Source organism: Papaver somniferum, chromosome 2 (genome assembly GCF_003573695.1).
Source record: "Papaver somniferum cultivar HN1 chromosome 2, ASM357369v1, whole genome shotgun sequence".
Lineage (NCBI taxonomy): Eukaryota > Viridiplantae > Streptophyta > Magnoliopsida > Ranunculales > Papaveraceae > Papaver > Papaver somniferum.
In genome coordinates, this window is record NC_039359.1 from 163,050,291 (window position 1) to 163,067,578 (window position 17,288).

The following is a 17,288-nucleotide window of genomic DNA, read 5'->3' on the forward strand; positions in this document are numbered from 1 at the left end:
TGGGCTGTGTCAGCACAGCCCAGCCCAGCACGTGATGTAACCCAGCACGGCCCAACACGTTAGTTTCGTGGGCTGTGCTGGGTTAGCCTAATTGGCACAGTAGCACAGCATAACATGCGGCACGGATAAGCACGTGGTCCAGCACAGCACGTTAAGAAAGCACGTCATAGCATGCACAAGTACACCATATAACAAGGCATAATACATCACATTTTGTGTATATTTCACAAAAGAGTCACTATTCTAGATAGTTTTTGATATTTTATGCTGGCTTATTTTTATAACAACACATATAATACCTAAATATTTGGAAAATATATTTCAATATCGTTACCTATATTTGACTAGAACACTAACTTATATGACAATGATCCAATTTTATATTTGATGGACTATTTCTTTTTATTGAATAATTAAACTTGTTAATTTTGCTTGAAATAATTTCAAATGATACGTTGTCTATTTAGATTCTCGTAATAGTGTCCGACTTAATATATACTATTAAGTGATTTCAAATTGTTTATAACACGTATGCTAGCACGGCACAGCACGTTTATTCGTGTGTTGTGCCTGTGAGTTGTGTTGTGCCTAGCTTTTGACTAGTAAAGCACAGCATGACATAACACGTTTATATCATTGGCACAGCACAACACGACACATAGCACGTGAAACACGCGACTTCGTGTGTCGGATTGTGTCGGGCCGGCACGTTTTACACCTCCACTTGTTTGGATGCATGGGCCAAACGGAGAATATTGTAGTCTTAGTATCAGCTTTAGCATGGCCAAATCTTCTAACTTTTTTTACTACATAGTAGTATTATCTATGCTTTTTACTGAAGTTAGTGATAGAAATTAACGTTATGCTCTTTCAGTCTTTCTGTAGTTAGAGGATGGAACTTCAGAACAATAAAAGTGAATGCATTTCAATGAATTTCTATTAAGGGAAGCAGATATTTCTTTTTAATTTTTGTGATTGAAGCAAAGATAGATAAAAAATATTTGGGTTTCCATGCGTATGAGTCCTACAATTAAGAGGGGCGGAAGAATCTGATATTGGAAGTGAATTTGAAAAAAGGTTCTTAGATAGTGGCCTCAAGTGGGAGATGGAATATGTATAAAAGAAGAAAGAACTTTATTACTTATTAAGTGGACGATTAAGATCGATCTCAATGTTGGGAATCAAATGAAGAGATAAAATCCAATGGTTTTGATCAATTTTGCAACACCGTCCATGAGTGATGGCTGATCAGCAATAGATATTATACGACTTCGAGACAGAAAGTTTTAGCGCACTTTTACGATAAAATCGAATTTGCATTATTGTTTAATGTATGAGAATCACAAAGTTGACAAGAGAAAAACATACAGATGGGCGATACTATCTTTTCTTTAGGTTTTTCAGCTTTCCCCTCCATGTTACGTGAAGGAAAGAATAATAAACATCACTGCTGAGTAGTTATCAAAGTTGACACGGCGGTTACACCCACAGCGCGTGGTCCTATAATGATATGCTCATGAATTATTTGCTGTAGAATCCTCTTATCTATACACCTTGGAACCTAAGCTTAGCTAGCTGGCTGGCTACGTATCAAAGTTATGCCTTTTGCTTTTGATTGATAGCAGGCTATCAACTTGATTATTTAAGGGAATGAGCCTGCTGACATGCATTTCAATGAGGCATGCACCCGCATAGCCGGCTAATCCAACTATATGATACAGTCGTGATTGATGCAACTATCCGCTGCCTTTAACTAGTAGACAAATTAAAAACTAGCACTAAGCCATTAACTAGTTGCGATTTCATTAACGAAAGACGAAAAGATCGATTACAATTGATAGTCATACATTTAATTAATAAGAAGACACTTAGGCACTTACAACCATAGAATATTAGATACTAAACTCGTACTCAAAACTGCTTGGGTTTTGAGTACATACAAGTTAACTCGAATATATAGTACACACTATAGAAAGAAATCTTCTGGGTCTTTGTCTCAATCTTAGGTTTGTTTACTTAATGTAAAGCTCTAAGCAATGGAACCAAAGAGCCACCAAGATGAAGCGACATGACTTCGTTGGTCGACCCAATTAAGCTACCACCGATAAAGACGGCAGGTACCGAAGTAGTGTTACACCCTAGACGTATTAAAGCCTTCTCGATCTCTCTTCCTTGCGGGTCAAGGTCAATTTCATGAATCTTAGGATTAACACCAAGATCATGAAACAGAATCTTAACTGCATAACACATACAACATGAACTCTTGCTGAATATCACAACACCTTTGTCTGATACAATTCTTGTTATAGCTTCCATTTCCAAAAACACCCGAAAAAGATTTACACTTGAAATATATTAGTTTTTTGATAAGGAAAATATGCAAGTTTCTTTTGTTTTTTGTTTTTTTTAAAATACGATAGAATGCAAGCTTTGGATTCTCAAATTTACGTAATCACTGCTACTAAACGACCAGATCAAACTTTCGAGTCGCAGTATGACCGGCCGTGAAGTAGAGCTTACAAGTGAAAGGTTTACAAAGAAGGAAATTATAGTGTTTTGAAATGTTGTGATGAGTTTGTGTTGCAGAAGTTGATATTTATAGAATCTGAGTATGGGAATGAGGAATGCACGAGCCCTTGGAAGTAAAAATGCTTTGCATGGATTCGTATTTTGCTTCACACTCCATAGCCATGGGATTTACAACTTGCAAAAGTTATATCCTTTTGACTAAGTATACGTGGACTTTGACTCCATTATTTTGTCCCCGTAAGCTTCGCTTTTATATTATCCAACGGTGTCGATTAGCTTATCATCTACATTATTATTTTTCACTTTTGAAGTGGATGAATTGATGTTTGCGGTCGGAAAATCTTGTGGCGGGTCAAGTAGAACTTACTTCGCTGTTTTGTACTGCAAACTCGAGAAAATCCAACAGTTAATATTTGTTCAAAGAACATCTTACGGTCGTGATGGAAATAATACTAAAAGTGGGAATAATAAAGAAAGGAGAAAACTTTCTGCTTTTGACACTTTATTTATAGACCTCACGTGAGTTTGACTATTCCATGTGCCCCACAACATTAACTATTTATAGCTTGACCTGAAAAGTCGAAATATTATGAACAGACCAACCAGTTCCCGTCATCCTGTCCAAGACCTCCCACTATTTAACCTACACCCGCAACCCACATTCCGGCCATCGAATAAATAGGTCGGGTAACTCTGGTGTTGTAGTTTGTATTATTTTTTATGTGGTTTTTGGTTTTGGTAATGCACAAAATAAGAGCATAAGGTTTTTTTTTTTTTTTTTTTTCTTCCTCCTGTTTTGAAACATTCCGCGGAGTTAAGGAGACCCCAACCAAAAAAGAAACAAAGAAACACTAATTAAGAATATCTAAAATACAACTTAAGACTCCTATCCTTCTCAATAATCTTTTTTAACTCATCACTAAAGTTCCATGAATCAATCTGAATATACTGCTGCCTGGGATGCGTCGCAGCCAACAAATCAACAGCTCTATTGGTTTCTCTAAAGTCGTAAGAGAAAACAACTTTTTCAAACTTCCTTTTTAACTTACGAATTTTCCTCCATAGATGCAGCACATTCCAAGTAGGACTAGGTTGTCTGCTGGTTAGCAAAGTATAAGCAATCATAGAATCTGTGCCTATATGAATCTTAGGCAAATCAAACTTATCAGCCAAAGTTAATCTCAACTCAATCCCCTTTAGCTCTGTACTAAGAACTGAGTCATGAGCACATCTTGCTACAGGAGCAACAATAGGAAGGGTCTGATCATCTCTAATAATAGCAACACAACTTCCCAAATCCTCTTTTTTGGATCTATCAGTATTAATCATATATTCATCCACAGCAGGGTACTTCCATCTACAAGTTATAACCTTCTTTTTCTCAAGATTACAAGAAATACCCCATCTCTCCGGAAACCTTAGATTATAAAGATACTCTTTCTCAGCCATCTTACTTCCATCAATCTTCATTCTAATATCATTAACAATCTGAAAACTGAGAGCATCTAAAGAGTTACTAGCCCCTGTAAAGTGTCTGCTATTTCTTTCCTTCCATATATGGTAGATAAAGATGTTGAAAACTAACCTCTTTATAGTTGCAACAACACCAGAGCCTTTGAAAGTATTCACACACTACTCAATCTCCAAATTTTATCCCCTTAGAATATCCCCATTGTAATCCAGCTTCAGGAGAATACCTTCCAAATCTCAGCTGAGAAAGGACAGCTACAGAATAAATGATCCTCATCCTTCACCCCTTGATGGCATAAGAGACAAGAGTCTATATCAATAACTCTCCGAGCTTTTAACTTAGCTTTGGTCTTCAATCTTCTATGGAAGGAAATCCAAGCAATAAAAGAGTGTCTGGGGATATTACCTTTAAACCAAGTAAGATTAGTCCACATAAGCTCGGGCTTATTAATAGTTAGAGCCTTGTAAGTATATACTTCATACACAATTCTCCATATTTGCTGGTTGTCCAGATCAATTTATCTTCTTCTTCATTATTAAACTCAATATCAACCAAAGAAGGAATAATATTATCAGTAGAAATATCAGTATCACCATGAAATTCCCACTGATTATTACTAATGAAGTCTCCCGCTTTCTTATTCCATCAGGATCAAGCTTATCAAGAGAGAGATTCATTATCTAGACAATCACAAAGCATTCCCAAAGGGTACCAAAAGCCATTTGAGAAATTAGTATTTGCCCCATCTCCTTAAATAGTAATGAAAAACTTTTTAGCTATCTATCTATGTTCTAACAGTTTCCTCCAACTCCAAAAACAGTCTTGAGGAGTATTCATGGTCCAAGGATCTTTGTGCTTAATAAGATTTTCTTGAACCCAGACAATCCATATAGTTTCTTTACCAGAAATGAGATCCCAAATGTGTCTAAGATCAGCAGCAATATTTGTTAACTCTAAATTTTTCACCTCCAGACCACCGGCTGAACGACTAGTACACACATTATCCTAACTGATATGGTTATGTTTCTTCTCAAGCCCTGCTCCATCCCACAAAAATCTTTTGAAAATAGTATTAAGCTCCTGCATTACTCTCTTAGGGAGGATAAAACAAGCAAACCAGAAATAAACCATTCCAAAAAGAACAACTTTAGTTAATAAGAGTCTTCCAGATTAAGCTAAAGATTTAGTCTTCCAAGAATGAACTCTTTTTATCACTCTCTCAAGAAGAGAGAGGCAGTCAGTATAAGAAAGTCTTGTGGAAATAAGGGGAATCCCTAGATATCTGACAAGAAGGGTCACTTCACTACACCCAAGACAACAAAGAAGAAGGGCCTTCTCTTCAATAGAAACCCCTGAACAAAATAAAGAAGTTTTCTTGACATTTACTTCTAGCCCTGAGCAAGCACTAAATCTCTCCATCCCATATTTTAAAACAGTAGAAGCTTCCAAAGTACCCTTGAAGAAAACCATGACATGATCTGCAAAACAAAGATGGGTCGATCTTGTACTTCTATATTTGGGATGAAATCCAAATAAACCCTGATCCACTTGAGCTTATAAAATAGAATTAAAAACCTCCATAACCATGACAAAAAAGATAAGGAGAAAGGGGACATCCCTGCCGAATACCTCTCTTAGATCCAAAAAACCCATAGGGAGCACCATTAATCATAATCGAAAATTTTGCAGTAGACAAACATAGTTGAACCCAATGAATAAACATAGAAGGAAAACCAAACTTCTGGAGAGCAGCACAAATAATCTTCCAACTGATAGTATCATACGCCTTTCTAAGATTAATTTTTAGAGTACATCTAGGACATAAAGGTCTATGATAATTTCCAACTAGTTCATGAGCAACAAGCACATTATCTTGAATACTTCTACCCGAAATAAAAGTTGACTGATTTTCACTAATTATAGATCTAAGAATAATCTTCAGTCTAATAGCCAAAATCTTAATAATGCATTTATAAATGACATTACAACAACAAATAGGTGAAAAGGAGAGGGTACCCAAATATACCTCAATCTAAAACTGTAGTACCCCCTAATCTAGCAGCTGACTAATCCAAGAGATTAACTAAATAAAGAGGCACTAAGAATCTAAAACAAGTACTCAAGCATTCAATTAAGAAATGCGATACAAAACTTAACCCAAAACTAACCCGCTCTGAAACATATATATATATATATATATATATATATACAAGAAGTCCTCTCAAATGATACATATACAATAGTCATTTGGTTTACAGATACAATTTGTAATATGATAAACATAATAGAAGTAACCAACTAACGAAAACAACCCTTGAAGCTTTCGCTGCGCATTTCGGATCTGTCTCTGAAACTGAAAGTGGTAATGGGTGAGCACATCATCCTTAAAAGGGGTGCCTAGTAGGAATAACATTTAACTTTCAAGTAATCATGGCAAGATTTGGAAAACAATAATGTTTTCCCAAACATTAAAAAAAAAACATGTATATGGACAAACTCCTTCTTCAAATAATGTATAATATTCGTGCTAACCACACTCATTAGATATTGATATCACCAAGACCATGATGACCCACTCTAAGCAATAAAAGCGGAATTCATGTAGATATAAATGTGAAGGAGCGTATCATATATACCACAAGTGGAAATTCGTAGTTCCCATAACAATTCATATGACAAACAAACATTACAAGTCCTTTCCAAACCATGGATAAATTTAAAAAACACAATAGAAGTATAGTAAGGCAATTTAAACAAAGCATGGAATGCACACTAGACAATGCATGAGTTTGTTAAGCATAAACTTCTGTAAAAGAAACAACAATGGTTACAAAAGAGTCAAATGTATTCCCACCTCTTTTGATGACAAGTCACGCCTACCTCGAGATCCACAATCCACTGGTTCATCCTTTGAATTGATCGTTGTTAATATAGACTAACTGTTAATCATACAAGAAGTCTAAGAATCTAGCCAAAAGGCTCACACAAGAATCATACAAGTCTTTCTAATGATTCTAGGCCCATTTAAGGTTTTACATCTTTTATTTATCTATATTTAGCATAGCTAAGGTTTACTAATTGAATTGGGTTGGTTCTATAGCCTATTAGATAAGTCTTGTGAATATCTACAACTTTGTAGAAGAAGCCAAAGGTTAATTCGAACCACAAGAGGCCCAAAATATCTAACTAAGAATACAAGATACTAACCCAAGTTCTCTAAACAATCCCATTAAACTAAGGTCCAGTCCATCTGAGTCAACTAATAGTCACTAACGGTCAAAGTGATGGTCAAGGGTCAACTAACAGTCAACGTCCATAGTCAAGTCAAGGTCCTGGTCAAATGGTCCACTGAGTCAAACAATAATCAATCAAGTTCAACTCGGTCAAGCCTGGTCGGGTCTACTCACTGAGTTAACTCAGTCAAATACACTAAGTCAGTTAAACATACTAAGTCACCTAGACTGACTGGGATAACTAACAGCCCAATCCTATTGTAGTTACAAGAATACAACTAATCTGATTCTATTCATAAGATCAAAACACAACTATTTATAAAAACAGAATTCCAGAATTCAATACACAACTGTAATTTAAGCTTTACCTGCCAAAAGCAGTAACAAGCAACACTCAGACCATCTCCACTCAAACACACTGAACTTCACCCTTAACTGTAAAACCACTGTACTTACTAAAGTCCACTTGCACAATCAACTCTAACTCCAACCTCCCCTGCACCTGAGAACACTAACACTGGCAGTTCCATACTTGTGCAATAACACTAGTAACACACTACTAGTACCCCAAACACCCAATTGCAGTTCTTAAACTTTCATTCGTAACAAACACTGTAATTTTAACACCCAACAACCTCATCACAAGAAGCAACGCTCAAAAACAACGCTAAATACATACACATGAACACCTTCCATTCAAGCCTCTTACAGTAACACTACCCTTATCATTTACTAATCTACTTTATACTTGATCATCATTATTCACTTTACCATATACCTCCCTGCAATGATACTGATTCAACTCAAACATCTATTTCATCTTATAATTCTTCTTATACACCATATTCAAGAAAAAACACTATTTCTTAAATTCCTAGTTGTTCTTCTTTGAAATCAAACCTTCAAATCAAAACCGTAACTTTCATCTTCACTTCATGTTCTTCAAAACCCACCAATTAATTTCTTATTCTCATACTCTAAATTCATAAATCCTCAATCGATTCCATCTATCAGGAACCCTAACTTCTTCATAGATCCATTAACATCTCAATTCTTATTCAAAATAATAATATAACTTTAATTCAGAAACAACCCTTTGTTCTACAACTGATAACAAACTGATTATCTCAACAATCTTCCACTAAATCAACATCAATCTCAAACCCTAACTCTCACAGAACTATCTCTCTTCAATTAAATCTAAACTTCTAATCAAATCCAATTTACGAACCCAACAACACCTTATTTGATTCGATGATTTCACTAATTTTCTGTGAAGTTCCTCGACAGAGATTTCATCTCTGAATCGCCAGAGAAAGGAAGAAGAAGAAAGAGAGAAAGAAAAGATAAAGAAGAAAGAAGAAGAAAAGAAAGAAGACTTATCTTCTCAACTGGGTGAAGATAAGACCAACGAGAAAACTATTGCACACACTCTTTTCGATAAGGGAAATCTAGGTCGGCCTATCTACAAAAAGACTATTTTGCCCTTCAATTAAATTTGATGATATCCTCTTCATCCGATGTCCGAATGACACGTTCAAGTAGTCCATTCCGCGTAACTTTTCGAGATCTATCTAGCGGTAATATTTTTGTATCTAAATTGTTGTTAGATTAATTTCTATTAATTAACGTTCATGTCAAATTAATCGGGTCATTAATGGCCTAATTGTCTCTTGACTGGTCTAATAGCGTTGACGAGCTTTAGGGTCTTTGCAAAATCTTTTCCTACCTATAATTCCTTTCTCTGAAATTGATTGTCTATGGACTGAGTCGAGACAATGCAACTAACCGGTTCACACTTCTTGTGATCGTCTACGGATACGAGATCCAGACAATACAACAACGAAGTATGTTTACTTGATAAAAGGTTCGGACTTAACCAAACACAATAGGATTACTTATCAAGTAAATAGGAATTCACGTTCATGTAATTTACTTTAATTATGATAAAACAATTATAATGCGAAAATATAAAGTAAATGACACAACAATATTTTGTTAACGAGAAAATCCCAAATGCAGAAAAACCCCGGGACCTTGTCCATAATTGAATACTCTCAGGATTAAGCCGCTACAAAAAATTAAACCAACTTCGTATAGTTGAGACCAAGCAACTAAACCTATAGTTCACCTAGTTCTGTATGTATTCTCACTCCTCTAACTTATGAATAAGTCACGTACTTGGAACAATTCCTTTGGTTCGTATTCCAAACAGTAAAGGAACAACAAATCTGTTTGGTATCAGCTCTATTCAACCAAGTGATGCGAGTCGGACAAAGGCTCTTATGTTTATCTTAATATAAAATCCTTCGTCAGGTTCTTAGATCTATCTTATGTTCAATCATCAAAGTAATTGTTAAGATTTTGCAATCAATACTTTTAATCACAAAGAATTGTATTGATGCCGATCTACACAGCTAATCAATCTAATCTACCACAAAAATAAACCGATTATAGTTGGATCCACTTGTACTGAAACAAGTATTGTTCACACCAAAGATTATGAACCCCAAATCAGAAATCTTCAATATCTTCTTTGTCTTCAAATCTTCTTAGATCTTCAAAAAACTCCTGCACACAACAACTTAAATCTCTTGTGATCAATAACGCACAGAACGGAGTCTGTTAACAATGGATTATCACAAGATCGTCTTTAGCACTAACAATAGTCTAAAGATCCCTGTCGAAACTTCGATCTAGTTTGAGTGAATCTTATATCAGAAGAGAAGATTCTAAAGCATAAAAAAACTAGGTGAAATCAAAGTTCAACCACCGTTAGTCAATCAAATCAATCGAAAACACAAGATAAACCACAATTATCTAGTTTCCCACCAAAGGTACTCGTAGAGCTTATCAATCCCAAAGAAGACTTTAAAACGAGCGGCCGTAAGAGATTTCTCCTAATTAGGTTACTCTTCTCTCCGAATAGGCGGCTTCACCAGTAGCAACACAACAAGAGGTAGTTTGCTGTTACGAAGAATTAGTTTGCTCGAAATGCAAACTTCAAGTATTTATAGACAAGGAAGTTTGGACACCAAGGAATTTCCAAAACCGAAAATATTCTCAAGATATTCATTAAAGCAAAAATTCGGTTTCCATAATTCCTGGAAATGCTCTGTCCAAAAAATTGACCGAAAATCTCTTTGAAAATCTTTAACTAGTAAATGCACATTACTAATTATCGTTTTCCTAAAATATATTAACAACGTTAAATAAAAGATTCTTAACTTATTTATCTTTCTATCCTAGGATTTTCTTCCTTTAGCTATTAAGGAATAACTTTGAACAATAAAAGATAAACATTATTGTACGTGTTGAAAGTGTGTCAGCATCTTTCTACATTAACCAAATATATTTTTGGTATCTCTAATATTTCTAGAATAATAGAAAAATCGAAAAGATATTTTTGGATATTTTTTTTGTTAAAAACACAAAAAGTGCTCGGATTTGATTGAGATTTTTTGTGGCCGGTTGCACATGTTCAAAGGATCGGTTCCCCCTTGTTGCACATGTCCATAGGATCGGTTCCCACATATATATGGTATCTAACTTGAATGTGTTGCACATGTCCATAGGATCGGTTCCCCTTTGCCTAAAAATGTGTTGCACATGTCCATAGGATCGGTTCCCCTTTCTGCTACAAACTTGTTGCACCTGATACAAGGATCGATTCCCCTTTGTGATGTGTTGCACCTCTTACTAGGATCATTTCTCTTTTACCCAGAGTCGGTCTTACACAAAATCACAAACTCGATCGTACCATCTCAGGTGATTACTTAAGATCGGTTTCACTAATAAAAGTCATACCAATACATAAGTCAGGCCTTTGTGAATAGTTTTACCAAGAACACAAACAAGTCATGAGCGGTTGATATGCAATGAATAGCAATGCCAATAATTCCTGAAGATTTCCTTTTCGATTCACAAAACAAGTTCATGAATTTACTTCCTTAAAAAACATGTAAAACATTGTTTCCTAGGATAAAATCCTCACCTTATACCCATACATAATCACAATAGCATTCAATCGATTATGTCGATGTCTTATCTACAAAGTTTAATGGTTAAGAAATAAACCTCGTATTGTATTCCTTAATACTATGTTTATCTAGAGTGTTCATGCTTCGCAGTTTTGTTTTCAATATGCACGACTTGAAAGATATGTTAGGGAATGAAACAGTTCAAGTCAAATATCACTAACCTCAAGTGGAAGGATGATGTTTCGTTGTAGCTTCTTACTTCTTCACATCTTCAAGTCTTCGCAATACTTGTAATGTCTCATATCCTAATACTTTCAAGCTAACCTATACGAAGTTGACTTTAGTACATAATCAAGCGACTCTTAACATGAGTTTTGATTCACCAAAATATGACAACCAAACTTGACATACCAACGCTTGGTGGGTTCAACCGAGCTATGCCCTAACAATCTTCCTCTTTGTCAATTCTAGTGACAAAACTCTTACATCATATGGATAAAAAAATTACAAGAATTCATTACACATACGCTTGATTCCTGAATTCAACAGCGTAGTAATCTGCATGCATTCAATCCTTAAAAATGTCGATGTTGACATTATAATAACAAAGCTAATTCTCCTCCTAAAGGAAGATAGGTATATTTTCAATCTGCACGTCTTTGTTATACCAATTAATGATATATTACTCCCCCTTAGTCTATGTTTTCACACTTTCGTTAGATAAACGTTTAAGCACCAATGTTCTTTTCCTTAGTGATACCAATCAATATAAAATCAATGCTAGTATCACTTGTTTACTCCATATATTTCTCCCCCTTTTTTTGTCACAAAATGACAAAGAAACGAAACAAATAAAGGACAACACGAAAAGAATCTTACAAATCTCAAAATAGACTTGAAACCTGTAGAGTTAAGCACGAGGGTTCCACACACCATGATCTGATAACCAATATCAAAACCGAAACTACAAGTAGTTTTATTTTGATATGTTACCAAGGAAACAATTGTCTGAACCAATTTTTCCATTTTAGTATAGCAAACCAAAAATCAACTAAGCATCTTAGTTCCTTTGATAAACCCATTGTACAAAAACAATCGCTTATTCGATAAGACCAAAATAAAGATAACTCTATCTTTCTCATCAGGTTCTAATTATCTATAAACTTAGACCTTTCAATATTAAAAAAGACAAGTACTAGGTTAGTTAATTAGCATTTCTTGTTAAGGCATTCGATTAGACTTGAATAACCGAAACCTCACTTCGATAAGTCTAACTAAGATCATAATTAACTTAGTTTTTCTTATCCGGAATCGAATTGACCTAAACAACTCATCCCGTAAACCTTTTATTTCGCTAATCCATAAATAATTCATACAAACTAAATAAATAAACTTGCATAATTATTCACCTCAACCGGAAGCAATTGAAACAACATAGACATTATAGCACCGCAATTGCACCGAAATTTTGTAAGCCTAAACAATTGATACCACACAATAAAGCAAGATAACAATAGTTTTTCTAAACCAAAACCAATTGAATCACACATACATCCATACACACATAATGGAATAAACATCAATTATATCGAAATTTTGTTAAGAAAAAGCAATAAATATATATGAAATAAACTCAGGCTTTTCTTAAAGAGGAAAACAATTAACTAAAAACATTGTTACCTCAAATTTCGCATCCACTTCTCCAACATGTTTGCATCTTCTTCTAGGAACAATTGATATCGAAATATCATTATGTTGTCATCCTTATGCAAAAACAAAAGAATAACAACAACCAACCTTTATCATAGAAAGGTTGAAAATTGGTTTTAACAATTGCAAGCAAAATTTCATAACCGTCGAAACACATATGCTTTTATGTTAAACCAAAAACTATTCAACATTTTGTGACTTTTTCACATATTGTTTCTACCAGAACCACTCTGTTAGAGCATTACTCGGTCGAACTCGCATGCGTTGCTATCTCAATCATGTTTTTCAATATTAATGATTAAAACTATATGTCTTGATTTCTAGTTTACTTATGACTAAGTCTCGGTCTAGGATAGTCAAGTGTAGTTGAAGCTCCAGACTCCACGGCGATCATCTTACGAAGACGAAGAACTACTCGAGGAGACGGTGGAACATCATCCGACTAAAAGGTATGTGGAGCCTTGAACTTATCTATCACTCAAAAGTATATTTTATCTTCTACTCTTGAGACAAAGTCGTTTAAGTATGATAGTTTTCATACATACACATTTGTTATTTCGATCCGAGTTTACTCGCCTATCTTTTTCTCGAAATATGTTGGTAAGCTTTCGCTTTAACCATTTTCATCTTTACCCGTGACGAAAGTCATGATGACCTTTCAATCTTGAAAATAGCTTTGATGACGATAGTCGTGAATAACGATTGTTATAACATTATAGAAGAATGTTTCAATGATTGAAATGTAGATTTGAGATTACCATATATGGATATAAGCATATATAGTGTGTTCGCACATTAGTGTACAAATCCATGTACCGGAAGCCAAGTGCGTGCACATGTGTGCATGCAGTATTGGTGAAGGAGACAGGTTGAGTACGCGTACCTGTACGCGTACCCACGGAAGTTTTCATACCGAAAATTTCTGCTGGAGTTTGTAAGTTTGCAAACTAGTAAAACAGACACCTTAGGTACGCGTACGGGTACGCGTACCCACGAAAGTTTTCGAACCGAAAATTTCTGCTGAGTTTATAAACTCAAATCCGTTAGTTAAGGTACGCGTACTCAAGCTGGTGATATCTCAAGTCGGTAGTTCATGAACTTAAAACAATAAATTATAAGGAATGCAATCTTTGCAAGCCGTGGCTATATTGTTCATGAATTGATTCAAGTGGATCAAACCGATTTTGTTTCAATTGTGTCTATGAATAAAGACCTAAGTAATTGAACAACTCTTCAACTAGTTCTTATGAGTCATTTGAACTAGTTATGAGAAAGATAAATAAGGTTAATATGAAAGTGCTCATATGGATAACCATTGGTTAACTATTTGTGAACCAACTAAGTGTACACGTTTAGGTACGGTTACTCAAACCTAAATGAATACATTTCATTTGTGTGTGTGACAAGATAAGTTTCGATATAATGGTTGAAAGATATTAGCTTGGTTGAATCAGGTTTTTCATCTAACGGTGAATATTGAATGCTTTACCAAGGTAACTTAGATTTCAAACCCCTTATTTGAAAACTATATAAAGGAGACATCTAGCATCTGGAAAAACTACAAACCTCCTGTGTGATACTAGTTGGTTTGCTAGAGTCAATTCTCCTTTAACCTTAGGTTTCTTATCAAGACCCTGTAGGTTAAAGAGTGAAAGACTTCATTGGGATTGTGAAGCCCGACGAAACTACTTTTCTCGTAGTTGAGCGATTTGATCTTGCCATTTTCTATCGTACGAGTTCAATTGAATAATTGGATTGAGATTATATCTCCTATAAGGCAAGATAAAAAGAAATCACAAACATCTTCGTCTCATCGTTTATGATTCCACAATATCTAGTTTCGCTACCATACGATTTAGATTATTGTGAGGTGATTGATAATACTAGGTTTTTCTTCAGGAATATAAGACCGATTTATCAATTAGTTCATGTTCACCTTGATTTATCAAAAGACGGAACAAAAACTCTTGGATATTTCTGTGGGAGGAAGATTTATTCGATTCTATAGACTTTTCTGTGTGAGACAGATTATCAAGTTTTCGACTTTGGGTCATAGCAACTCTTAGTTGTGGGTGAGATCATCTAAGGGAATCAAGTGCGTAGTATCCTGCTGGGATCAGAGACGTAAGGAGCGCAACTGTACCTTGAATCAGTGTGAGATTAATTAGGGTTCAACTACAATCCAGACTTTGTAGTAGGCTAGTTTCTGTAGCTGCTTAATTCAGTGTGATTTTCAATCTGGACTAGGTCCCGGGGTTTTTCTACATTTGCGGTTTCCTCGTTAACAAAATTTCTGGTATTTGTGTTATTTCTATTCCGCATTATATTTTTTATATAATTGAAATATCACAGGTTGTGCCTTAAGATCAATCAATTAGAATATCTGACATTTGGTTGTTGATCTAAATTGATTGACACTTGGATATTGGTCTTTGGTACCATCTAAGTTATTATCCTTGTATTTGATAAAGACTCGCAGATTTCTATTTGCTTGAGTAAAGATCAAATCAAGTGAGAGAGATATTAACTCCTCGATATACTTTTCTCTAGATTAAGTCTGACTGTCTAGTTGATTCTCTAGAAAGTATAGAGGAGTTAGTCCATACAGATTGTTAATCAAAATATTGGGTGTGGTTGTTATACCCCCGCTTTTTTAATTGGTATCAGAGTAGGAAAACACGTTAAAGACCTTATAAGTCTGTGTTTGTTGCAATCTGATTATGGACGAGTCTATCTCTAATAACATACCAGTTCAGAAATTACCAGATGATTCTAAAAGCTTGGATTCACCTGAGAAAACTGCCATATCTAAGTCAATATCTAAACATTCTCTTGATGTAAAAACTGTTGATTGGGAAACTCTCCTAGAAGAACAATTGGATGAACTTTCTGATGAAGGTGATTCAGATATTGATAGAGATGTTGATGAGGAAGTCTCAAAGTATGTTAAGTTTTTGGATTCGTGGAATATGAAGAAGATTAGAACTTCTCATGTCTCACCTCTTCTGACTCCTTTTTGTCGAGAAAACAAGAAATTGAGAAGATGTGACGCAGGTGTTTATTTTTCGAATCATTCTAACGAATCGGTCCTCAAGGATTCTGAGGAAAACCTACGTATGAAGTCACTTGAATGTGATAATCTTTATCAAAAGTAATTTTTTTTGGAAGAGAAACTTGCATAATCTGAAGCAAGGTTTAACTCTCAACAAATTAGTTTTGATGACAGGGAAAGTGTTTGTCTCGCTCGAGAAAAACGCCTTGAGGCTGATTTAGCTGCTGCTCTTGATAAAATCAAGATGTTGGAAGATGATTTGAAAAAGTTCAATACTAGTTCAACCAAATTAACTAGGAGCAAGTAAAAATCATCGTGATACACGAGGATTGGGCTGTAAGGGAATAGATGCTCCAAGTATTAGAAAAGAGGTAAAATTTGTCAAGGCTAGTGATTCTTCTCAACAAAAGGTTTCCACTGATGGAAAAAGTGAAATACCTTCATCGGCAATTAAGGTTCGAAAGAGCAAAGTATATCAACCTCCAAAGTCAGCACATACAGATCGAGGTAAGAACATTCATTATGTTTGCCACTATTGCGGAAATAAAGATCACCTAGAAAGGAGATGTCGTTTCCGTATAAGGAATGAGAAACTTCATTATGTTCTTTTTTGGGAATCACAAGAAGTTGCGAAACCAATATCATATGTTAAGGCCAATCCCCTTAATGCTCCAGGTTGTAACTGTCCAACCTTTAGGCAAAGGAATCAGTGTTGTGAAAAACCTATTTTTTCCTATAAACGTCATACGAATCCTTTTCAAAATCGTAATGGTTATCAAAAGGATAACTTCGTAAAGACGAAGACAAGATCCGATGTTCCCAGTCGGAGAAGGACTAACTTGCAAAAGAATAGTAAATCCAATCCTCTTTCGAGAAATCTTGAAGAGAGTAACAGGAAGAAGGTTCCGGTTGTTTCTAAACGCACTCATAAGTGGGTTCCAAAGAAAGTCAATGACACTTTGAGTGTGAAAAGGAATGATCTCCTAGAAAATTCCATGACTATGGAGAAGGCAGTATCCATGATGTTGGAACATAAAGAGTTCTTTGGAAAGATGGGTTTGGATGTGAAAGGTTCTAAAAGTGATCTCTTTCATGATAATCCAAAAGTCACTTGTGGTGAGAAAGACATTGTTCACCTCAACACAACTTGAGTGTGTTTTTAGTGCATCCTCACCAAGGAATGCCCTGCTACGTATACGGTGAGGGAAGCACGAAAACTGGGGCGCACAAATTATGTTTGGTAAGGCTGTAGAATTCAATTGGATCCATATAAAAAGGTATGTCTATAAACTTGAGAAATATTTGTGTTTTTA

The 17,288-nt window shown here is 35.2% G+C and overlaps 1 protein-coding gene across 1 annotated transcript; it reads right to left on the minus strand.

Annotated features, from left to right (window-relative positions):
* Nucleotides 1-1,779: 1,779 nt before the first annotated feature.
* On the minus strand, nucleotides 1,780-2,571 carry LOC113349620 (monothiol glutaredoxin-S9-like). The gene has a single exon (XM_026593619.1). It carries the CDS (start codon nucleotides 2,314-2,316, stop codon nucleotides 2,017-2,019), a length of 300 nt encoding a protein of 99 aa, XP_026449404.1. The 5' UTR covers nucleotides 2,317-2,571; the 3' UTR covers nucleotides 1,780-2,016.
* Nucleotides 2,572-17,288: the final 14,717 nt, after the last annotated feature.

Excerpts from the sequence above, each read along its gene's own strand:
- LOC113349620 (XM_026593619.1), bottom strand. The coding sequence starts at position 2,316 with ATGGAAGCTATAACAAGAATTGTATCAGACAAAGGTGTTGTGATATTC.